Source organism: Bos indicus, chromosome 1, assembly GCF_029378745.1.
Source record: "Bos indicus isolate NIAB-ARS_2022 breed Sahiwal x Tharparkar chromosome 1, NIAB-ARS_B.indTharparkar_mat_pri_1.0, whole genome shotgun sequence".
In the NCBI taxonomy this organism is placed as follows: domain Eukaryota; kingdom Metazoa; phylum Chordata; class Mammalia; order Artiodactyla; family Bovidae; genus Bos; species Bos indicus.
Window position 1 is genome coordinate 129188301 of NC_091760.1, and position 26681 is coordinate 129214981.

A 26681-nucleotide genomic window follows, 5' to 3' on the forward strand; every position below is an offset into this window, starting at 1 on the left:
AAAAATGAGGAATTGCCAAAAAGCTCTGAAGATTTCAAGGTTTTGAGATGGAAAGGCCCAAGAGTAAAGGGAGAGAAGTAATTTTTTTCATAAGAAAATAACCACGCTGTCATTGGGATCACAGATACTGTTCAGACACGAATGTAAACAGAAAGTTCAATGCTGAGGATTTTAAACTTCAGCTTCACCACAAAATCTGTGTGTGCAGAAATATAATACTGCATAATACATGTGAGTGGGACAGCTTGTGCTGTTCAGGCTGCCTCTCTGTTTCCACCCCACCATGCATGTTTATGCTGTTTGGGATATCAAGGGACTCGAAGACACATAAGCATCTTCAGAAGCAAGACTAATCTTGCATCCACCCTAATGACCAAAAAAGGTCAAAAGAGTTTGTAACAGTGCCTTCTGTGGTTCAGCCCTCTGTCCTTTCTACCCTGGAAATGGCAAGTGGTACCCACTCCATTCCAGCCCCTGGTTTGACCAGACAAGTGCATGCTGAGACAGCTGTTCTTAATTTTCACTTCTATCTCTAGCCCCTCCTATCCATGCAGTGGTAACTCATGCCCTACATCCAGAAGTCAGACCTCCTATTTCCTTGACTTGCATTAGTGTGACTCTGGATATTTTTCCCCAAACCACCATGAAGTTTGGGAAAGCTCTGCTATCTCTGACTATGGCCAGTTTCCAGGTCAGGGCACCCTAATAGCTAGGAGACACTTGTTCCCTCTCTTTTCACTGTCACTGGAGCCAGTGGGGCTGCCCCCATGTATTTCTCTTGAACAACAAGAAATATGACTTTGGATTCCTGAGGAAATTCACTAGGATTAACTATTATAAAGATGGTTCACCTAAGAAGCTGCCCACAGAGTCACATCTTTTTAAGAAAATCTTTTCTCCATCATGATGTCCACTATAGGAGGGTGTGTTTTGTTTGCGCATGTAAGCTCCATGGTGAGAAGCCCTTGACTGGCTCATTCACCACTGTAATTCATGTGCAATAGTCACTCAAAATTTTCTTATGAATTAATCAAGGAACAAATGTGGGATAGGGCAAACATCCCTCTTTGACAGTGTGCAGACCTCCAAGTGTACCAAACTCACAGTCCGTCATCCCTCATTGCCTGGGTAGCCTAAAACCAGAGGTCACAAGCTGGTGGTCTTGGGAAAAATTTAGCTAGCAGTGATGTTTCATCTGTAGACTGTATGTCCGCACAGTGCTCTATAGACAAAATTGAATTATTTACTTTTTAAAAACCGTTTTGGAAATTTCACACAAAATTCTGGATTTCTGGCTTCTTTTGGAAAATGCTAAAACTTGATAGATTTGAGGTTACATTTGTAGATGAAAAATACTACACTTTTTCCTGTTTTTCCCACTAAGCATAAAGATCCTAGAATATATATAAATAGAGATATATACATGTATACATATATGTGTCTATATATAAAACATAGGAAGATTCTTAAAGTTGGAGAGAAGAAAACAAACCAGTCAGGGAGCTCAGGAGCAGAGAAACAGCGTGATAATGAGTTCCCTGGGTTTTCATTTCACCTCATATATCCCAAAACTGGAGCTGAAGAAGGCTGCAATTCAGAAATGCCAATAGACACGGGGAAAAAAACAAAAAACAAAAAACCTCCAAACAAAAGTTTACTTTCTCTAGCCAAAGGACCAGAAAAAAAGAGCTGCCTAGCAAAATAGATACGGAGAAGGCAATGGCAACTCACTCCAGTACTCTTGCCTGGAAAATCCCATGGACAGAGGAGCCTGGTAGGCTGCAGTCCATGGGGTCGCTAAGAGTCGGGCATGACTGAGCAACTTCACTTTCATGCATTGGAGAAAGAAATGGCAACCCACTCCAGCGTTCTTGCCTGGAGAACCCCAAGGACGGCGGAACCTGGTGGGCTGCCGTCTACGGGGTCACACAGAGTTGGACACGACTGAAGTGACAGCAGCAGCAGCAGCAGCAAAATAGATAAGCTTTGAACAATTACCACTCTACTCTACATTACTCTACAATAAATGCTACATAAAAAACTGTGACCTCACCTCTACCTATGCCAAAAAAGGCTCAGTAGGGATCCTAGACCTCCACTCTCATGAGGCTATACTGAGGTACCCAACATCCTGGCTGAAACATTGTCAGAGAAGATTAAGTAGGGAGCTGGGACTTCCATCTTCAACAGCCAGTAACAAGGACTATCCTACAGTGTCAGTGAAGACCATGTGGGGCGCCTGAGTGTCTACCCTCAGCTGGCAGTAATGAGGAGCCCTCCTAGCTCCCCACTGCCAGAATAAACTTAGGAAAAAGTGAGGTCTTTCATCATTTCCCCACTGTAATGAGGCCATCTCCATTGCAGTATCACTGGAGATGATGTGGGAAGCTGGAGCTCCCACCTCAACTTGGCAGTAATAGACAGCCCCCTCAGGTATCAGTGAAAGCCAAGACTCTCTAGACTCTTACCACCAGATGGCACTAAGGATATAGAGCCCACCCTCCTCTCTTGCTCATTGTCAGAAAAAGCCAATTAAAACACACGGTATATATAGGATCTAAAGTTTCAGAGAATAATTTTAAATGTTTAAGGTTTCAATAGGAAAAAACTAAGAAAATTCCAAACTGAATGAAAAACAGAACATCTATAGATAGTACTGCTGAGAAAAAAGACCTATGAGATTTATCTGACAAAGATTTTAGAGCAGGCATGATGCAAATGATTGAAAGGTCAATTATAGACATGCATGAATCAAAATAAAGTAGAAAGCCTAAGTAAGGAATTAGAAAACCTCAGTAAAAAAAAAAAAAAAAAAACAGTAGATATAAAGGACCAAATGGAAATTTTAGAATGGAAAATCCCAGTGAATTAAAAGTTCACTTGATGGGCTTATCAGGAATGGAGGAAGAAATCAATGCATTGGAAGAGAGAAAAACAGAAATGCCTAACCTGAGCAACAGAGGAAAATGTACTTTAAAGAGAGAAAGAGAGAGAGAGAGAGAGAGAGAGAGAGAGAGAGAGAGAGAGAGCTTCAGGGGCCTGTGGGGCCCTACAATGGAAGATCTAACATTCATGTCACTGGAGTTCTGGAAAAAGAGAGCAGTGGTGAAAAAACATTCAAAAAAATAATGGCTTGGAATTTCCCTGGCACTCCAGTGGTTAAGACTCCATGCTTCCACTGCAGGGGGCATGGATTTGATCCCTGGTTGGGGAACTAAGATCCTGCATGCCACACAGTGTGGCCCCCAAAAAGCGGGGGGCTGAAAAACTCCCCTTTCGTACAAGAGACACAAACCTACAGATTCAAGAAGTTGAGTGAATGTCAAACAAGATAAACTCAAAGAAGCCCAATCCAAGGTGATATAACTAAACTGAAAATATAAGACAGAAAAAAATATGGAAAGCAGCCAGCACAACACTTCGCTTATAAGGGAAAAGTAGTTAGAATGACCAAGCAAGTCAGAGGGAAGAAGCACAAGGTTATTCAAGGGCTGAAAGAAAGTAACTGTCAACCTGGAATTTGATATTCAATGAAAATATGCTTCAGGAATGCAGGGGAAATAAAGATACTCTAACAGGAAGAAAAACTAAGAGAACTGGTCATCAGAACACCTATTCTGAAAAACTGGCTAAAGGAAATTTTTGAAAAAAAGAAATAAGAACGTGATGAACAAAAATCCAGGTAAACATAATAGCCTTTCCTGAATTTTCTAAATTATATTGAACAGTTAAGCAAAAATCATAACATTATCTGATGTGATTATAAATGCATGTAAAACATTTAAGACAATTATAAACAGGGGAGTAAAGACACGTAAGTGGAGATAAGGTTTCTGTATGCCATTTGAACTGATAAAATAACAACACCAGTGGACTTGTGACAAATTATGTATATATATATATATATATATTAGCCAGAGCAACCAACAACAAAAACTATACCAAAAGATACACTCAAAATACTATAAATATATCAAAATGAAATTTGAAACATATACAAATAACTAACTGGAAGGAGGACAAAGCAAACAGAAATATAATAAGAACACACAGAAAACAGCAAATAAAATGGCAGACTCAAAACCTAAAATGTCAATAATTACGCTAAATGTAAATGGTGTGAATACATCAATTAAAAGACAGAGACTGGGAGAGTAAATTAAACAGATTGGACCAATAAATGCCCAACACATGGTCTATGAGAAATTTACTTTAAATATAATGAAAGAGGAAGATTGAAAGTAAAACAGTAGAAAAAGATGTAGCATGCAAACATTCATCAAAGCAAAGCAGAGTGGCAATGTTAATATCAGATAGAGTAAACTTAGGAGGGAAAGAAATGCTAGAGGCAGAGAGTAACACTATATGATTAAAGGGGCAACCCAGCATGAAGACATAGAAATTCTAAACATGTATTCAATAGACAACAGAGATGCAAAATGCATCAAACAAAAAGTGATAAAACTGAAAGGAAAAATAGAGAAGCTGAAGCTCTCTACAGTCCTATCTCAACAACTGATAGAACTGGACAGAAAATCAGTTAGGATATAGAAAAAAATCAGCAACACTATCAACCAATAGGATCCAACTGACATTTTTAGAACAGTTCACCCAACAAGAGCAAAATATATGTTCTTTTCAATTGCCCAGAGAACATATACAGAGATATATCCTGAGCCATAAAACTAGCCTCAAGTTTTTTTTTTTAATTAAAATCATACAAAGTATGCTCTCTGATCAAAAAGGAACCAAAGAAGAAATCAACAACAGAAATATAACAGAAAAATCTCCAAACATTTGGAAGCTTAGCAAGACTCTTCTAAATAACTTATGGCTCAAAGAGGAGGTCTCAATGTAAATAAAACTAATATATCAAACTAAATAAAAATGCATCAAAACTTGCAAGGCACAGGTAAAGCAGTGCTGAGAGGAAAACAGATAATACTTAACGCATACATTAGATAAGAGAAACAATCTAAAATCAATAAAGTACACTCTTACCTCAAAAGTCTAGCCAAAGAATAGAAAAATAAACTCAAACGAGCAGATAAAGGAAATATTAAGACAGGAACAAAGTCAATGAAATAAAAATAGAATAACTATAGAGAAAAAATCAGTGAAATAAGGAGTTGGTTCTTCAAAAGGATCAAGAAATGATAAACTTCGAGCAAGTTTGACAAAGAAAAAGAGTGAAGACATAAATTTTCAATATCAAGAATGAATTAGTATATATAATTACAGTGTGACATAGATATCAATAGATAAGAAAAGGCAAAAGATTCAATTTGAAGAGAAATATGAGTATGAATTAGATAACAGGATACTAAAAACAATACTCCACACACATACATCTGCCAACTTATATAAAATAAACCAATTCCTTGAAAAACATAATCTATAACTAGTCACACAATATAAAATAGATTATTTGAATAGCCTTATAACTACTTAGAAAACAATTTATAATTGTAAAACTCTCTAGAAAGCATTTTCAACTGGAGGACTCTACCAAATATTTACAAAAGAATTAACACCAATGCTACACAATCTCCTCCAGAAAACAGAAGGGAGAAAATATTTCTGAATTCATTTTATGAAACTAATATTACCCTGATATAAAACCAGATAATGGCAATACAAATAAAGAAGATGAAAGACTTATATCCCTAATGAATATGGATGGAAAAATCCTTAGTAAAATATTAGCAAGTACAGTACAGCAGCACATAAGTAGACTTATACACTATAAGTAAACTGGGTTTACTTTACAGATGCAAAGTAGAGTCATATATGAAAATCAGTCAACATCATCACCATATTAACAAACTGAAGAAGGAAAAGCACACATTCATAACAATCCATATTAGAAAAAAATTGACAAAAATCAAAACCCATTTATGATAAAACAAAAAACTCTCAGAAACCTTGGAATAAAAATCTGCCTCAACTTGATAAGGAGACTCTACAAAAACCCTGTTGGTTATATTATACTTATTGGTCAAAGAGTGAATGCTTTCCCCTAAGATCTGGAACAAGGCAAGAAAATCTCTCATCTCTAGTCAGTGCAGTAAGGCAATAAAAGGGAACAGACCTGTTCTTAATTACAGATTACATGTTTGTCTATGTAGGAGTTCATTAAAGTTGTAGGACACAAAGCATAAAAACAAACATATGAAAGCAACTGAATTTCTACACAATGGCAATGATACATAAACAACACAATGAAAAATAGAATACCATTTACAGTCACTGTAAAAATGAAATATTTGGGTTTAAATCTAACTAAACCTGTATAGGATTTGTATGCTAAAAACTACATAACACTGCTGAAGGATATCAAGGAAAAGTTAAACAAATGGAGATGTATACCAAGTTCATGGATTGGAAGACTCAACTTAGTAAAGATGTCAATTTCCCCCAAATTGATATGCAGGTTTAACTCAATTCCTATCAAGTATTAGCAGGATTTTTTTTTAGATGTTGACAAAATTATTCTAACGTTTATATGGACAGTGCAGGAAGCTCAAGATGGAGGGGATATATATACACACACATACACACACACACACACACACTCCGATACTTTGGCCACCTGATGCGAAGAAGTGACTCATTGGAAAGACCCTGATGCTGGGAAAGATTGGATGGGAGAAGGGGACAACAGAGAATGAGATGGTTGGATGGCATCATCGACTTAATGGACATGAGTCTGAGTAAGCTCCAGGAGTTGATGATGGACAGGGAAGCCTGGTGTGCTGCAGTCCACGGAGTCTCAAAAAGTTGGACATGACTGAGTGACTGAACTGAACTGATATACACACAAAACACAAATCAGTCATAAATATATATATGTCATAAATATATAATTATGACTGATTCACATTGTTGTGCAACAGAAACCAACACAACATTGTAAAACAATTTTACTCTGATTAAAAAATAAAGTTTATATGGAAAACTAAAGGAACTGAAATTAATAAAAATAAACAGGGAGTCTACCCAATTTTAAGACTTACTGTATATTTACAATACTCAAGACTGCATAATTGTTATGGAACAACATACCAATTAATGAAATAGAAGAGAAAACCCAGAAACAGATACACACAACCATGCCCACCTGATTTTTGACAAATGTGCAAGAGGAATTCAATGGAGGAAAAAAACTTTCCAACAAATGACGTAGGAGCAATTGTACATCCGTTGGGGGGGGGGTGGCAGGAATCTCAACCTAAGTGTTTCATTTTACACAAAAATTAACTCATAATGGATTATACATTTACATATAAAATGTAAAGCTATAATATAAAATGTAAAGCTATAAAACTTTTAGGAAAACACATTGGCAAATATCTTTAGAATCTAGAGCTATGCAAATAGTTCTTAACCTGGACACCCAAAATACAATCCCTAGAATGAAAATCGGACTTCATGAAAATTTAAAGGTCTTGCTCAGAGAAAGACCTTGTTAAGAGGATGAAAAGGGAAACTACATAATGAGAAAAAGTATTTAAAACCAGATATCTGACAAAAGACTTGTTTTTAGAATACGTAAAGAATTTTCAAAGCTCAATGTTAAAAAAATAAAAAGCTCAATAGTAAAAACACAAACAATCCAGTTAGAAAATGGACAAAAGATATGAAGAGACAATTCATGGAGGACATACACACATACGCACCGGAAATAAGGATGTGAAAAGATGTTCAACATCAATAGCCATTAGAGAAATGCAAATTAAAAGCACAATGAAGTAACACTGCACAGCCTATCTGAATGACTATAACAACATAACAGTGATAATATCCAGTGTCAGTGAAGATACAGAGAAACTGGACCACTCATACATTGCTGGTGGGAAAATAAAAAGGTCCAGACACTTTGGAAGATGCTTTGGCGGTTTCTTAAGAAACTAAACAGGTGACTACCATACCACCTAGCAATTGCACTTCCTGACATTTATCCCAGAGAAGTGATGACTCGTGTTCACACAAAAATTTGTATACAAATGTTTAGAGCAGCTTTATTTTTATAATAGTTCAAAACTGGAAACAACCCAGATGTCCTTCAGTGAGTGAACAGTTAAACAAACATTGAGTATGACCCAAACTGGTACGTTTATCTCACTGAATTCCACCTGGCAATGAAAAGGAAGGATAGATTATTGACACAGGCAACAACCTAGATAGACTTCCAGAAAATAATGTTGAGTGAAAAAAGCATCAATTCTAAAAGGTTGTCTACTCGGTGATTCAATATATACAACATATTCAATATACTCAAAATAACAAAAGTATTGAGATGGGAACAGAATCATGATGCCAGGAGTTAAGGAGGGACTGGGTGGAGGAAAGTCAGTGTGGTTATAGCTGGACAACATGAAAGATCCTTGTGATGAACGAAATGTTTTGCATCTTGATTACCAATGCCAATCCCTTGGCTGTGATATTGTGTTATCTTTCCATGAGTTATCACTGTGGGAAACTGGGTGGTATACACAGGATCTTCCTGTGTTATTCTTTACAACTGCATGTAAAACTACCTTTACCTCAAGATAAAGCATTTAATTTACAATCAACTTAAAATAAATTAGCTAGGCCTGAGTAGCAGCTACATCCTCCCTTAGGCAAGGTAACCCTCCACTGGCACAAAGGATCTCTCTGGATCACCACAGTTCCCTCTGGTCCAGATCCACCTGAGCCAGGGCTCTTCCGTCACTGGTTCCATGGGTGTGGGTGTAGCGATCTGGGCAACACACAAGGTGGGGTGACTTTTCTCCAAAGTAAACCAGAGGGCCACCAGGAGTCGGCTTTAGCCTCTTTTGTGGCAAAATGATGATACTATATCCCTATCCTTATGCTGCTTAGCAGTAGGTTTCAAGCCACTTGGTTCTTTCAACTCAGATCAGCAAATATTTCCCAAGAACCTCTAAGTTAGATTATGTGCCAGAACATAGGGATAAACAAGCCTGCTCTGAAATAGTTAAGTAGTTCATTCGTGTCTGACTCTTTCAACCCCACGGACTGCAGCACGCCAGGCTTCCCTGTCTATCACCAACTCCTGGAGCTTATTCAAACTCATGTCCATCAAGTCAATGATGCCATCCAACCATCTCATCCTCTGTCGTCCCCTTCTCCTCCTACCTTCAATCTTTCCCAGCATCAGGGTCTTTTCTAAGGAGCCAGTTCTTCATATCAGGTGGCCAAAGTATTGGAGTTTCAGCTTCAGCATCAGTCCTTCCAATGAATATTCAGAACTGATTTCCTTTAGGATGGACTGGTTGGAATTCCTTGCAGTCCAAGGGACTCTCAAGAGTCTTCTCCAACACCACACTTCAAAAGCATCAATTCTTCGGCACTCAGCTTTCTTTATAGTCCAACTCTCACATCCATAAGTGACTACTGGAAAAACCATAGCTTTGACTGGATGCACTTTTGTCAGCAAAGTAACATCTCTGCTTTTTAATATGCTGTCTAGTTTGGTTATAACTTTTCTTCCAAGGAGTAAGCGTCTTTTAATTTCATGGCTGCAGTCACCATCCGCAGTGATTTTGGAGCCCCCAAAAATAAAGTCTGTCACTGTTTCCACTGTTTCCCCATCTATTTGCTATAAGGTGATGGGACTAGATGCCATGATCTTAGTTTTCTGAATGTTGAGTTTTAAACCAACTTTTTCACTCTCCTCTTTCACTTTCATCAAGAGGCTCTTTAGTTCTTCTTCACTTTCTGCCACGATGGTGGTGTCATCTGCATATCTGAGGTTATTGATATTTCTCCCGGCAATCTTGATTCCAGCTTGTGCTTCATCCAGCCCAGCATTTCTCATGATGTACTCTGCATATAAGTTAAATAAGCAGGGTGACAATATACAGCCTTGATGTACTCCTTTCCAATTTGGAGCCAGTCTGTTGTTTCATGTCCAGTTCTAACTGTTGCTTCTTGACCTGCATACAGATTTCTCAGGAGGCAGGTGAGGTGGTCTGGTATTCCCATCTCTTTCAGAGTTTTCCAGTTTGTTGTGATCCACACAAAGGCTTTGGAGTAGTCAATAAAGCAGAAGTAGATGTTTTTCTGGAACTCTCTCGCTTTTTTTGATGATCCAACACATGTTGGCAATTGGATCTCTGGTTTCTCTGCCTTTTCTAAATCCAGCTTGAACATCTGGAAATTCACGGTTCACGTACTGTGGAAGCCTGGCTTGGAGAATTTTGAGCATTAACTTTGCTAGCGTGTAAGATGAGTGCAATTGTGCAGCAGTTTGAACATTCTTTGGCATTTCCTTTCTTTGAGACTGGAATGAAAACTGACCTTTTCCAGGCCTGTGGCCACTGCTGAGTTTTCCAAATTTGCTGGCATATTGAGTGCAGCACTTCCACAGCGTCATCTTTTAGGATTTGAAAAAGCTCAACTGGCATTTCATCACTTCCATTGGCTTTGTCTATAGTGATGCTTCCTAAGGCCCACTTGACTTCCCATTCCAGGATGTCTGGCTCTAGGTGACTGATCACACCATCATGGTTATCTGGGTCATGAAGATCTTTTTTGTATAGTTCTTCTGTGTATTCTTGCCACCTCTTCTTAAAATCTTCTGCTCTGGCCTGCACATGAACCCTCCATCTCTGAGAAGGGAAGATTTTGTAGCAAAACAGAAAGAGATGTCAACATTAGGAGTCCAAACAATGTTTCTGCGGGAACCCTGAGCACAAGTGGACCAGAAGAGGAGAAATGCTACTTCTTCCTGGGCTGAGAGAGAGGTGGTGAGGGGAGGTGATGAAGCGCTATTACGTGGGCCCATCAACAGTATAGTGGACCACCTGAGGACAGTGGTAGAGTAGCAGGCATCCATAGGTGGGGGGTGATGGAGCACCACTGGTGGAGGTCAAGGCGGAATACACCCCAAATGGTATGGCCAGCCCAGGGCAGATACCATAGGAACAGGGAACAGCACTAAGAAGGATGGCCCAAAGGTAGCCCAGACAGAGACATGGCAGAGGGCAGGCAGCAGGGACTGTACATTTGGCATCTTAAGGACCAGAGGAGAGACACGAAAGAAGGGAAAGGGCCAAGGGGTGTTCCTGGACACTGAACTTGGGTCCAAAGAGTGTCATGTTTTTACCCTTGCAACCTTCAGCAAAATGAGCCAGGAGGCGGCTTTGCAAATATGCCCACACTCTTCAAATAGGGTTTTTTTTTTAACTCTTCCCTGACCTTGAAATTTTGCTAATAGTATTATTAATGAGTAAAAAGAACTCCTGCCACACTGAGATTCTCCTTTCTATAAAAAAAAACACAAAGTATTTGTATTTTAATAAAGTCAACAGCCACCCAAGCTGACCATTGCCAGGGATGTCATTTACCATGGCACTCAGCTGGAACTTAGATAAATAATGATAATTTTTTAAGTTTGTAGATCATATTGAACTCGACTTAATAGGCTCTCTCTCCAAACCTCTGAAAGGATGGCTCATAAAAAACTAATTAGTTTATACAGACTGTCAAGGTTCATGGAGGACAGCTGGCCTTTGATGCCTCATCTGTGATTACAGGCAGCTACAAGATCATAAAATCGAGCTCTGAACTCACGCCAAGGTATTCCGTGATCACACGCTGGACACTGTGCCAACGCAAAAGAACTGAACTATAAATGCCTGCTTGTGCTCCTGTTCTTTGATTTGGAATCTCAAAACAAGCTAAGACATTTAGGATTTGCATTCATAGGCCCCTGATTCCTGTTAAAGTCAAACCACTGACTTTACAAATCCATGTTCATAATTAATATTTGTGATGGGGCTCAATTCCAGGCCTATTCAATATGGCCGCTGTCATAAGCTGCAGAAATAGCTTCTAGAGAAGGGATTAGAATCAGTATTAACTTGTCGAAGCTTGGCTATTAAATGGTCCAATTACAGACAGTTGGAGATAGTTTTCAATCATCATTGATTTCACCGTGATGATTGCTGGTTACAGCTTTTTAAGAGGATTTCTTCAGTGTTTTCAAATTCCCAGTTCATTCCTCTCTATGCTGTTCCCTTATCCTAACTGTCTTGGGCTCTTTTCTCTCCTGTAGCTCAAACAATGCCCCATGCCCTCAACACAGAAAATCACATTGACAGGTGGTTTTTATTTGGCCTCTGGTTTTCAAAGACAGAGACGTACTCAATTATATCAGAGCAGAGATTGGAAATACAAGTTCAGCAAGATCACCAGGACACCAGGCAGGACCACTCAGGAACTGAGGCCACAGTTCCCATCAGGGACCACTTAGACTCCATTCCCTCTGGTCACGTCTGTTTCTCTCTAGGACAGCTGCCTCCTCTCAGTCTGCTGACCAAGCTCTTATACTGTGATTTGCATGTGTCACAGAAGGTTTACCTGCAACCCCTACCCTGTAGCATGGCACCTCAGCATGCAAACAGAAGCCAACCGGCCCACATGGTCTTTTCTATCTAGGTAGCAGGTCACAGGATGGAACTAGCTGATTCATTGGCCAACTACAGTCAAGTGTCCACCCTGTGTCCAATCACAGCCAGGCAAGGGGGCTGGGTCATGTGGCCTGGAATCTAGCCACCAAGGGCAGTGAGTGTGAAAGTACCATAAACTTGTGATATCATGCTTGTCAATAAGGCCATAGATCGGGAGTCCTTTATGTTCAGATATCTTTGGGATTGAAGCTTGGTGGATGGCTGTGTCTTCTGAATTGGTTCTCCAGTAGAAAAAAAAAAAAGGCTTTTATTTTGTGTGTTTCTTATTTATTATATAAGGAGACCCTAACTTTGGAGTTAGGTTTGGCCCATTGTCTTTGGTTGACCTGGACAGAGTCAAGGACACTTACATAGAGATGAATGAAGCTAAGAGTGTCCCCAGGGACTGAGGCCAGGACCTCGACCTCAGGGGCACTGAGGCTACTTCCACTGAGTCCACTAGTCACGGGATACGTTCAGATCAGTTCAGTCGCTCAGTCATGTCCGACTCTCTGTGATCCCATGAACCACAGCATGCCAGGCCTCCCTGTCCATCACCAACTCCCAGAGTCCACCCAAACCCATGTCCATCGAGTCGGTGATGACATCCAACCATCTCATCCTCTGTCATCCCCTTCTCTTCTCTTCCTGCCTTCAATCTTTCCCAGCATCAGGATCTTTTCAATTGAGTCAGCTCTTCGCATCAGGTGGCCAAAGTATTGGAGTTTCAGCTTTAACATTAGTTCTTCCAATGAACACCCAGGACTGATCTCCTTTAGAATGGACTGGTTGGATCTCCTTGCAGTCCAAGGGACTCTCAAGAGTCTTCTCCAACACCACAGTAAAGCACCAATTCTTCAATGCTCAGCTTTCTTTATAGTCCAATTCTCACATCCATACATGACTGCAAAAATCATAGCCTTGACTAGATGGACCTTTTTTGGCAAAGTAATGTCTCTGCTTTTTAATATACTGTTTAGGTTGGTCACAGCTTTCCTTCCAAGGAGTAAGTGTCTTTTAATTTCCTGGCTGCAATCACCATCTGCAGTGATTTTGGAGCCCCCCCAAAATAAAGTGAGCCACTGTTTCCACTGTTTCCCCATCTATTTCCCATGAAGTGATGGGACCAGATACCATGATCTTCATTTTCTGAATGTTGAGCTTTAAGTCAACTTTTTCATTCTCCACGTTCACTTTCATCAAGAGGCTCTTCAGTTCTTCACTTTCTGCCTTAAGGGTGATCTTGATTCCGGGCAATCTTGATTCCAGCTTGTGCTTCCTCTAGCCCAGCATTTCTCATGATGTACTCTGTATATAAGTTAAATAAACAGGGTGACAATATACAGCCTTGACATACTCCTTTCCCTATTTGGAACCAGTCTGTTTTTCCATGTACAGTTCTAACTGTTGCCTCCTGAGCTGCATACACGTTTAACTAAATGACGGTGAAAGAGAACAGTGGTTCGCAGGGAGCAGTAGAGAACAGTGAACTGAGGAGCCCTCCTACAGAAAAGAATCACCCTCAGAATGGGGGAACCTGGCACTATTTTTCTGGCAGGAATATCAAGATTGCTACAGGTAAGTCAAGTGATGGCTATGTGCCTCCATCTCTCCCCCTTTTGATGAGTTTACTGAGGTTTGCCTTTCCCTGGAGGCTTTGTGAGGGAAGAGAAAGTTCACAAGTCTCTGGATCAAGAGGAGCTACATCCAGACTTGATGAGGATCACAAAATCTTGGGCTTCAAGCCAGATGCCTGATTGGATTCCACTTTGGGGAGTTCTGGGATGCAGTGAGCATATTTTGCATGAAGAAGGGATGTGAATAATTGCAGCCTAAGGGTAGGGAGAGAATGACCACACTGGTGTCCCTAAGTTGTCACCTCTCCAGGCCCTACGGTAGTCTGCTCCTACTCTGGCTTAACCATGTGACTTGTTTAGCTAGTGGGACAGTAACAAACTGTCAAAAGTTTTTGCAATCAGCACAGGAATATATATGCTCCGGCCAGCCTGCTGACATGCTAAGCCAGTGTGCTGGAAGATTTCATGGCAGACAATGGTGTCATCCCAGCCAAGGCCATCCTAGCCCAGCCAGCCTACAATCTACCCACCAGCTGTCCACAGATACCGGAGTGAGCCCAGCTGGGATCAGCTGAGTGACTCAGAAGAACAGAGCTGCCCAATCAATAAGTAGACCCATGGGAAAGAGTTAATGGCTCTTGTTCGATGCTCCTAAGTTTTGTAGTGTCTGTTGGACAGCAATACTTAAAGGAGGCATCAACTTCACCATTTGGATTACAACTTCACCTTTATTACTGGGTCTGAGCAAATCATACAATCTGATTTAACTTCAGTCTCTCTTTCTATAAAATAGGGATAAGGAGAATGCCTATTTCAGAGAATTGCTGTAAAAAGTAAATAATGCAGTGTATGTAAAATACCTACTACAGTGCCTGATAGGTAGTGTGGGCTCAGTAAGTGTTAGTTAAGGGACTTCCCTGGTGGTCCAGTGGTTAAGAATCTGCCTGCCAATGCAGGGGACATGGGTTCGATACCTGATTGGGGAACTAAGATCCCACACGCCACAGGGCAACTAAGCCCACAACCTGCCACTACTACTGAGCCTGCATGCCTCAACTATAGAGGAGTCTTCACGCTGCAACTAAGACCCGATGCAGTCCCCCACCCCCTCAAAATACCCAAAACCTCCCCATAATAAATAAACAAATGTTACTTAACTTTCAGTGCTGTGTGCAAGCTGTTTCCTATATGAGGATGTATGATCAAGGGGACAATTTAGGGTTAAAATCCACCTCTTCCTCTACTTGCCAAGTCATGTGCTCTGGTGCAGGACAGTGTCTATCTGAAAGGAGGGGTACCTGTTTTCAAATGGCACAGTTACCATATGGCTGGCAACAACTCTGCTTTAGTACTGATTTCATTATTCACTTTTCATCTTGTTTTAGTATATTGTCATTAATCCAGAATCCAGGAGACTTGAAATTCTCACATCAAGATTTCTCCTATGGCAAGTTTTCTCCAGAATGCAAGTTTTCCAACCTGGGACTCCACCTTCCTCCTATTAGGGTGACGAACTCACTCCAGTTTATCAGGACCTTCTCAGTTTTGGCACCAAAAGTCCCACAACCTAGGAAACTTGTGGTCCTAGGGAAGCCAGCAGCATTTTTCTCCCTGAATGTCCCTTACTCTTCAGTCTTATTGATGGAGAACACCCCACAGTATCCACTGGTTCCCCCTTAAGTGTTAGGTTTACCTGGAACATGACCTCGCCAGTTTTCTCATCTAGAAGGTCAGGGTTATTGGTGAATTGTTTCCTACCTCCAGTCAGACCATGAAGTCCATTCCCTGTTGTCATCCCCTTCTTCCTCCTTGACTGACCACCCCTTGGCTCCTGTGCTCCTTCCCCTGTATTCTGGCTCGAATTCCTCCTCCAGCCATCCTTGACCCTCCAACACCAAGACAGCTTGTGTGAGCACACCATAGGGTCTCTAGCTGCTGCCCAAGAACCTAGTCCAACCAGGCTCCCGTGGAGAGGCCTGGGATACCAGGATTAAGCACAGAGTGTGATGGAGGGGAACTGACCAGTAGAATCTTTAAGATGAGATGGGCCATCTGAAACCTACCAAGGCTGAGCAGACACATAGCCTGCAACATGACACAAGTTAAAACCAACAACCACAAAAGGCCACATGGCAGGGGACACACAGACAGCTTCAGTTTCGGGTGGACAAAGAAAGAGAATAATTAACAAGAAGAAAAAAGTGGAAGCCTTTGTCACAACTGAGAGAAACAATTCAGGGCAAAGACCCCAAAGTCATGGGAAACAGAGATCCAGGGAAGTTCCTTAGTCTCCCTTGGGCAGAGTGGCTTCACCCTACAAAGTATGGCAGGAGGAGTGCTGTGTTCTCTGCTCAGTGAGTGAAGGCTTCGTGCCCAAGTCTCCTGGCCTCTGAGGATGATGTGATGGCCCCTGTCCACCCCCGTGGAGCTAAGATCTGCCTCCTGAAGCACTCGGCCCTCAGCAGACAGAAGGGAGACTGAAAATTCATGAAAGGAGAAAACTGGAATGGATGCAGTGCCTGTGAAGGGATGACCAAGAAAGAACCCCCATTATGCCCCCAATTCCACATCAATCACTGTCAAGGCTGGCAGCTACCAAGTGGGTAGAACAAAGAGAACCAAGGAGCAGAGATAAACAACACTTTAATTCCAGAGTGATGGATGCATCAGGTCTTTCTTTCTCCCAGTCTGCCCAGCAAACCCCTCCAGCAGCAGCAGAATCAGGAGCACAGATGCAGTCTGATAAGCCTTTCTACTTCTGGGGACTGCACATGAACCTTTTCATAGTCACCTCCCACCCCATCTCCCCAGTGATCCCAAGCATCAACTTGACCAGATCTTCTGGTTTACCGACTGGTTGTTGCACCCTCACTTTTTTTTTGGCTTTCAAATAACTCCTGTATTGTTCTCAAATCACAGCTGACCTATAGCTGGAAACTTTCAGATCACGGTCACTATAGTGAGGGGGAGACTTCACCATAGGGATGGAGGCCTGAAGACTACAGAGATGGGACCAAGGACTCTGCCACAGGCTGCAAACAGGTATGGGACTCCTGTCTAGCCCTTACTTCCCTGTCTATGTCTAATCTGAACCCTGCCATCTGCTTGGAAATTGGGCAAACACAGATTATATCAGCAAAAACATTTGACAACACAAGCTCAAATCTGTCACTGAAAAGAGAACACATCTGTTTTTTTCTATTTATGAATTAAACCATAAACATAAAATCCTGACTCCTATGTTTATATAAGAAAGGTGTTTTAAACAAACTTGCCCACGGCAGTGTTATTTTTTTAATGGAAAAATCGTGTAAACAACTCAAATATACAAAACATAGTGGAAAGGTGAAGTAAACCATGATATGGCCATATGATATATAATTATGCCTACATGTTAGTATTTTTGAATATGTTTCAATCTGCTTGGAAAATGTTCTGTGAAAAGAAAAAAACACAAAGACTGAACCATATATACTCCAGATGAATAAGAACTATGTATCTAGACATGAATAAAAATAGTCTGGCAGGGTTTTAGAAATATGGGTATACTGTTTTATTCTTTTTTATTCTTTTTCTTTTGTTCTTTATTTTTATTCTATTAACATGTATTGGGTTGGCCAAAAAGTTTGTTCAGGTTATTCCTGTAGCCTGTCAGGCTTCTCTGTCTATGAGATTCTCCAGACAAGAATACTAGAGTGGGTAGCCATTCTCTTCTCCAGGGGATCTTCCCAACCCAGGGATTGAACCTGGGTCTCCCACATTGCGGGTAGATTCTTCACCATCTGAGTCACCAGGGAAGCCCAATGCCATCTCCTTCTCCAGGGGATCTTCCCAACCCAGGGATCAAACCCAGGTCTCCTATATTGCCTGGAGATTCTTTATGAGCTGAGCCACCAGTGAAGCCCAGGAATACTGGAGTGGGTAGCCTATCCCTTCTCCAGTGGATCTTCCTGACCCAGGAATCAACCTGGGGTCTCCTGCATTGCAAGCAGATTCTCTACCAGCTGAGCTACCAGGGAAGCCTAAGATGTTAAGTACTTGAATGCATAGATGCTGGTCCATATTCTTCTGTTTCCTGTTTATGCTAGATTCCAACTCTGTGAGGTCCAAGGCAACAGCCCACATTGTAGATTCCAGAGCTAAGTCTGAACCCAATTCTCTGCCTGGCCTGCACTTCACTGAACTCTGGTTGAGACCAAGTGATGCTCAGAGAACAGGATGTGACCCCAGCCTCTGGTCCTCAGGAATAACCCCGTACACCAACCATCTTGGAACACAAAGGCACATCCACGGTGAGGCTGACATAGACGGCCCCTCTGCTGCTTGGGCAAGAGCTCAGAGAGTTGTGGGCTGAGACAGACTGAAGATGGCTGTGTCCAGTACAGGTGGTCCTGAGGTTGCTGGATGGGGCAGTGATGCCCAGATGTGGCTGTTCCACAGTATCCCATGTGGTACTCAGCCAAAGACTTCTTTCACAGATTTTGCTGCTGCCATAAACTACCTAAATACTTACTTACTTAAACTTTTTCTTTAAATTGGGCTTTTAAAACTTCAGTAAATGTAATCAGAAAGAAAACTAAAAAGCCAGCAATATGTGCCTCAAATAGAGTATAATCTAAATAAAATACAACAGAATGTTATTAAAATTCTAGCACAACGTGGTTGCCCATGGAGTGCTATGGGATGGACCTTGCTCTGTCTTTGTCAAAAAAGACAGATTAGCAAGTATTTGAGAGTGCTAAAGACATTTTGATCCTCGCAACTGCACATTTCTCCTTGATAGATTCAGAAAGATTCGAAAAATAACTTAAATGGGAATGACTTAACATGGAATTCAACTTTCTTTAACAGTATGTCCAGGTACCATGGGAATCTTGCACTGCCAGTGAGATATGCCTCGCACACTGGAAAACTGGCAGAGGGGACAGGAGGCAGGACTTGGAGTCTGAGGGTCTGGAATTGAGTGACAGGGCTTAGCTTGGCAACCTAGAACAGTTACCTAATTTTTCCAAGTTTCAATGTCCTTATTTGCAAAACAAAATCATAATAGCTGACCCACTTGTTCTACAAGGTTGGTGAAAGGCTTGGATGTAATTCTGTGCATGGAGCACCTTGCACACACACACCTCTGTATGTGTGTGTGTGTGTGTGTGTGTGTGTGCATGTATGCATTTATAACAAAGGAGCACACGGTTCACAACTAATAGGTTATTCCACAGGGATAAATGATAGGTAGAACATAAGGACATTACTTTTCACCTAAAATTTCCAGAGTTCCACACAATTCATAAATGATTTTCCCCAGCATTAGTCAACTGGTTGCCACAAAAGCAGACAATCCAGGCAGCATAGCTTGATGGTACAAGTGGGTGACTACATCAAGCCTTCCAAAAATCCCTGAACTTGCTTTTCTTCCTTCCTTAATATCAGCACCACATATTATATCACTTCATTATAATCAAGCTAAAATGAATAAAACACAGCTTATTGATGATTGTGAGAATTATTGTTACTCTTGATTACTCTCACTACTACCATTGCTAGGATTATCAGAACCATGATACACTGGGCATCCTTTGGCTGCTAGTGCTCTTGGCACTTGGTATTAGTATCTTATTTAATCCACATATTAACCCAGGAGTAGGTACTATGTTCGTTGTCATTCAGTCTCTAAGTTGTGTCTGATTGTTCTAACCCAATGAACTGTAGTCTGCCAGGCTCCTCTGTCCATGGGGTTTCCCAGGCCAGAAAAATGGAGGGGGTTGCCATTTCCTTCTCCAGGGGATCTTCCCAACCCAGCGATCAAACCTGCATCTCCTGCATTGGCAGGCAGGTTCTTTACCACCCAGCCACCTGGGAAGCCCCAGGTACTGTGTTTACCCCTATTTTATTAAATATAAATAAGCTACCCCTCAGAGAGGAGAAGGCAATGGCACCCTACTCCAGTACTCTTGCCTGGAAAATCTCATGGATGGAGGAGGCTGGTAGGCTGCAGTCCATGGGGTCACTAAGTCAGACACGACTGAGCGACTTCACTTTCACTTTTTGCTTTCATGCATTGGAGAAGGAAATGGCAACCCACTCCAGGGTTCTTGCCTGGAGGATCCCAGGGACGGGGGAGCCTGGTGGGCTGCCGTCTATGGGGTCACACAGAGTCATACAGGACTGAAGCAACTTAGCAACCCCTCAGAGGTGTTCAGTTCCTTATCTGAGACCATACACCTTGTCAATGGCAGAGCCTAACTGTGAATCCATGTGTATCTGATCAGAGCCTGGGACTGTTCACAAGTAGGATTCCTTTATCATCATAAGACACCACTGCTGTACAGACCCCCGAGGAGGGTCTCTGCCTCAGGCAGCTGTGGAGTCCAAAGCATGAACAAAGGCCCTGGCTGGGTCCAAAGACAAGGAGGGAGATAGATTGGTAGATGCTGAGCAGAACAAGGAGGACCCAGAGAGATAACCATGGAGGAAAAGTCCCTTCTGCTATAACCAGCTAATCAAACCAGGCCAAATAATATCCCAGGCAATTTTCTGGGCAGCCTTCAGAGAGTCACCCAGGCTGAGAAGCCAGCCAATTATGCCTGATCATTCTCTGCAGCCCTATCCTCACAAAAGACAAGTCCAGACTGGCCCAATGTAGACAAATGAGCAATTCTATTATCTCTGAAAGGTAATCTAATTCCCTTCAAATTTAAAAGTCTCCACAGTTTCCTAACAGGCCTCAGTGGGGCTCATGCAGAATTTAATCAGTTCACGGTGTGCCCAGCTTGCTTTCATTATCATTTTTTTGCCATGCACTGGACAGAATTTTCATTATGATTCAAGGATTCTTCTGTATCTGATTCTCTAAGATCGTGTCTGCTGAGCTTAGACACCAGGTTGAGAACTGAGTTGGGTCTAATGGACTTGATTGAGGTCTGAGAGAGGTTTCATTGACTGAGAGAGAGTGTCTCTGCTAATCAGCTGGGGCAGGGATCAAACAGAAATATCACAGGGAATGGGAACTCCCAGCAAGTATGAGTCTCCACACTCCCCTCCCAGCCCCACGGCTGGCCTACTCTGGGACACAGCAATTTTCTCCGGCTGCCTGTGAGTTAGTGATCTCCTCTATGAAAGGAAGACAAGCATTGTGAAAAGGAAACTCAGATCAACAAAAGGTTTACTATATCTTGAACCATTGCAACATTCTTTAAATTTAACCAATACAATAATCCTGGTAAGCTTATATATTTATTCGACAAAAGAAAAGAGTGAGACTACTGGGACCGCCCTGGTGGCCCATTGCTAAGATTTCACGCTCCCAATGCCGGGGGCCTGGGTTTGAACCTTGGTCAGGGAACTAGATCACACATAACACAACAAAAGATCCTATGTGCTGCAACTAAGGCCCGAAGCAGCCAAATAAATAAACACTTAAAAATAAAAAAGACTGAGACTATGTAATTGGTGATTGCATCTTATTGCCATAAAATAAGATTCCACACCATTAGAAGGAGCCATATACGGTCAGGGAATGAGAGATTTGTGTGGATGTGACTGCAAGTGCATTCAAATTTTCTGGAAAGCAATTTAATGTGTTTCAGAACTTTAAAATATTTGACCAATTAATTCTAATCCTGAAATCCATCCAAATGATAGAATCAGAAATACAGACACATGTTGTAATAAGAAAGATCAGAAATCGACAAATTGTCCATCATCTCATACCAGTTAGGATGACCATCACCAAGAAGACAAGAGTTAATGAGTGTCGGTGAGGGTGTGGAGAAAAAGAAACCCTAAAGTACAGTCGATGGGAATGTAAATCGGTATAACCATCACAGAAAACAGCATGGAGGTTCCTCAAAAATTAAAACCCGAACTACCATATGATCTAGCGATCTCACTTATGGTTATATATCCTAAGGAAATGAAAGCAGTCTTGAAGAGGTATCTGTACTCCCAGGTTCATTGCAGCATTATTCACCATAGCCAAGATACAGAAACTACCTGTCAGTCAGTGGATGAATGAATAAAGAAATATACACAGGCATTATTCAGCCATGAAGGAAAGAAGGAAATCCTTCCATTTGTGACAGTATGGATGGACCTGGAGGGCAGTAACGCTCAGTGAAATAAGTCAGACAGAATGACAAATACTGAGACGTCACTTATATATGGAATCTAAAAAAGTTGAACTCATAGAAACAGCAGAATAGTGGTTAAAAGGGGTTGGAAGTAAGGAAATAGGGAGATGTCAGTCAAAGCATACAAACTTCCAGTCATAAACTTGGGGGATCTAATGGATCACAGCATGGTGATGAAAGTTATACTGTATTATGTACTTGAAAATTGCTAAGACAGTAGACCTTAAATATTCTCACCACAAAAATAAGTGGCAATTATGTGAGGTGGTGGAGATGTTAGTTAACACTACGTGGGGGTAATCGTTTTGCAACATGCAACTGTATCAAGGCAACACATTGTATGCCTTATATTACACATTATATGTCAATTATATCTCAATAAATTTGGAAAAAAATAAAATAACAGTAAACTATAGAATATTCATTGAGTCAGAAATCATGCAGCCATTTAATGAGTTGCAGAAGAGTACTTAATAAAATGGTATATATTCCTTAGTTTAGCAGGAAAAATAAGTTATAACATTGACTATGAACTGTGATCAAAATTTTTAGATTAAAACAAAGTAGAACAATGACTGGAAGGAAATATGCTATAATGTTACCGAGGCTCTTTCTGGGTGTAAGAAATGTTCACATATTCTATAATAAACATGATTGTCATAATCAGGAGATACACAGTAAAAGCTGTTTTATACCCCTGGATTTTGCATTTATCCACAAAATGCAATCATGATTTTTATTTAAATGAATGATACCCTACATAGGAATTTTTTATTAAAAAACTTTTTTTAAAGGGGGGACATCTCAAGAGAAACAAGACAGAGCAAAAGTGACATGGTTGGAACCATCCCCCCATGAGCTTAAAGCTCATCTCACCGGCTAAGTGGAAATAAAGACCACTGGGATGAGGGTGGAAACCTGACACACAACACCAGAGCAGTTGCTAAGGGACACCAGAAGCTGCAGTTGACTTCGCGAAGTGATGGAACTGGTAGATACGAATTTTTCAATTTTATGAGAATGATAGGAATCTGAAATAAATCTTCAGTATTTTCTTTTTAAGATAAATGTTTTAAAATAAATGCCTGCAGCATGGATGGATGGTTAGTGTCTGTGTCCTGTCTTAGAGCCGATCATAAATAATGCCGAGAAAAATAGCTTTGACCATTCTCAAAAGCACCTTTATTTTTCACTCTTAAGAGCTTGGAAGATTATATTTTTGATGCGTTAAGCTAGATTTTTTAAAAATTCAGCCATAAGTATCAAGAGGAGTGTAGAAATTGTCTTGAGAGAGACTACTCAGGGCTTCACTTAGAAGTCAACCTTACATTCAAGAAATGTCAGAAAACCTGTGGTCACATTTAATGGTTACAATTCAACTCCAAGCTTAGAGTATTTGATGGATTTAGAATTGAAGAAAATCCTTTAGTCAATCTTCAGGTGAAATGATTAAGTGTCTTTCAGGTCAACAACCAAGGAAGGTAAGTCATTGTAAATCCAAACTTCCCAACACCAGATTTGCTTAAAAATTTTTTTTCCCACTTTGGTCTTTACATTACAGAGTCTCTAACTTAACTGTAGAACAGCTTAATCAACAACCTCAGTTTCCTAGTTCACTACTGGACGAGAGCAGGGTTACACTGATGCAGACGCAATGAATACTCAGACGCATCCTTCATCTTTTTAAGTGTTAGCCCCACTACACTACAGTGACTTAACAGCATCCATGTACTTCTCATTTAATATGTCGTTAGTTTTCTCTCTTATGTCTTAAACAGGGTTCACACACTTGAATGGAAAGATAAATAAAGGACCTGTACATACTCCATCTAACCAGGGAAGCCACAACTCAGTACTTCAGATACTTCAGATATGACTCATCAAGATAAACCAGAATCCTGCAGTTTTATGCAAAACATCTCAACTTCTAAATGTTGTCTCTACTTCATTTTTAAAAGCACACGTCACATGCCAATTCAAACATTCTCATAACCCAAACAATTTTGCTAGTGTTTGTTTCCAGAGGGTTGGTGAGAATTGCTGATTAATCCCAATATAGTTTAGTTATGTCCAAGAAAGGGATGAGTTGGAATATTCCCGGGACTGGCAAAGAAGGTCTGGGGAAGACACTTCATCTTTTGTGGAAAAGACAGCATGGGATTTACACTGCCAAGTGGCATTTGGTTGAGTTGGGACCTCTGAGGATGGCTGGAAAATATATGGAAATGCCCCAACTCTAAACACCATGGAAGTCACAGTTAGGTACTCTTTGTGGCTACCATTCTGCATAAAATAAAGATGAAGCCTTCTTCTGAGAGTCTCCCCCATGCTCTGCAAGAATACTTATGGGTTTATCTTCACATAAGGCTGAATTTCCCTATTTTACTCACCCCTCATTCCTTACTTTATAAAATGTTCTGTAATGAAGAAAAGGCCTTCACAAAGCTTATCTCTTAGAAGTGTGAAAGAGCCAATTTTTTTCTGCCCAAGCAGCTCATAAAGTAACAGACAAACTGTCAGGAAAAATAGACTTCATCACGGTGAAAACCTCAGCTTGGCACCCATCTATCATAAAGCAATCTTCCAGAAATCTTGAAAACCTTCATTAAATTTCCTGTCTTCCTCCTGACAGTTATAAAATGTTAACAATATCACTCATGATGTAGGCATCTTCAGAAATTCTTTGTCCAACCCCTCCTCCCGCTGCCATCACCCATCCCCTTTTCTTTGCCAAAATCTATAGAAACATGAGACATAGCCATCTTCTTTACACACCCTCCTGGGGACTTGGCCCTTGCAGGAGGTTAGAGGAGGAAGCAGTGGTCATCTTGATGACACTGAGAAGGCTCTTTAGTTACAAGCTGCAAGGACAAAATGGCCCTGCCTCCAGATTCCTTCTCCAAATGGGACATCCATTTTGAAGCTCAAGGACATGACCCTTAACAAATAACTCCTGATACTTTTTTCTTTCCTTTTTCTCTTGTCAATCCACCAAGTTACAAGTCTTCATCTGCCCATGATCGTGAGTAGTGGGGACAGTGGGTCTCACATCTTCTCATGTGTATGAGTGATCTTTCTAGAGAGAAAATTCCCCTATGGACCTTGTTGGCCCAACTTTTCCAACTCTAGGGACCATCTTAGCAATATATCATACACCATCTCTCAGAAAAAGAAGATATAAGGGTCTTGCATTGGCGGCAACACCAAGGAGAAAAACCATAACGAGGTACAGAATTTACCAGAAATCAGAAGAAACCCAGCTTTGAAAGCCCAGCTTTGAAAGCACAAACTCATCTGTGAAAGGCACAGGTGGTGACAACAGCAAAAAAATCTTCGTGGAGGTTTCTTGACACATCTCTCAAGTGAGTGGGGCCCGACCATGCAAAGCCATCATCTCACCTGCAAAAGGAACCGGTGCATCTTTATCCAGGGCGACCAATGGTGGGTCCAAAATGACTGTGTCATTGTTCTCTGTTATGACTCCATGATACGAAGTCTCAATCCATGGTTTGTGCTTGTTCACTGGAAAACAATGGAAACAATAAATCAAAGACTGACTTTTAATATCATCATTTGAATAACTAATCCATAATACTATTATGAATTTGCTAAAATCCCATTATTTCTATTTCTAGATGCCTAGCATGTGTGTGTATGTGTGTTAGTCACTCAGTCACATTCAACTCTTTGCAACTATCCAACCCGTGGACTATAGCCTGCCAGGCTCCTATGTCCATGGAATTCTCCAGGCAAGAATACTGGAGTGGGTTGCCATTTTCTTCCCAGGGGATCTTCCCAACCCAGGGATCGAACCTGGATCTCCCACATTGCCGGCAGATTCTTTACCATCTGAGCCACCAGGGAAGCACGCAGATGCCTAGTGTAGATATTTTAAATAATTGATCCAAAGCTTTATTTCTCAAATGCTACTATTCATAGATGTTTCAGAGTAAAAGCTTGTTATCAATCAACAAAATAGCAGATTACAACTGCATATGGGGATTTTTTTACCTCAACCTTATCTGATCCATCATTAGGAGTTATTACTGAACTTTCAGTTCAGTTCAGTCGCTCAGTCATGTCCGATTCTTTGCGACCCCATGAATCGCAGCACGCCAGGCCTCCCTGTCCATCACAAACTCCCGGAGTTTACTCAGACTCAAGTCCATCGAGTCAGTGATGCCATCCAGCCATCTCATCCTCTGTCGTCCCCTTCTCCTCCTGCCCCCAATCCCTCCCAGCATCAGAGTATTTTCCAATGAGTCAACTCTTCATATGAGGTGGCCAAAGTACTGGAGTTTCAGCTTTAGCATCATTCCTTCCAAAGATATCCCAGGGCTGATCTCCTTCAGAATGGACTGGTGGATCTCCTTGCAGTCCAAGGGACTCTCAAGAGTCTTCTCCAACTGAACTTTATATTCATATATATGGATAAGTACCAAAATATGTGTGAAGATATAGCACACATTTGAATATTTTCTGATCAATGAAAGATTGAGTCTATCTAAATTGTCTAA

General features: G+C 41.0%; 1 protein-coding gene across 2 annotated transcripts in view; it reads right to left on the reverse strand.

Annotated features, from left to right (window-relative positions):
- Window positions 1–26681, reverse strand: part of CLSTN2 (calsyntenin 2) — a 745907-nt gene that overhangs the window by 439829 nt on the left and 279397 nt on the right. For both annotated transcript variants that reach the window (XM_070794086.1, XM_070794095.1), the window contains exon 2: window positions 25564–25686. In XM_070794086.1, coding sequence (XP_070650187.1) covers window positions 25564–25686 — 123 coding nt within the window. The remainder of the gene's footprint in view (window positions 1–25563; window positions 25687–26681) is intronic.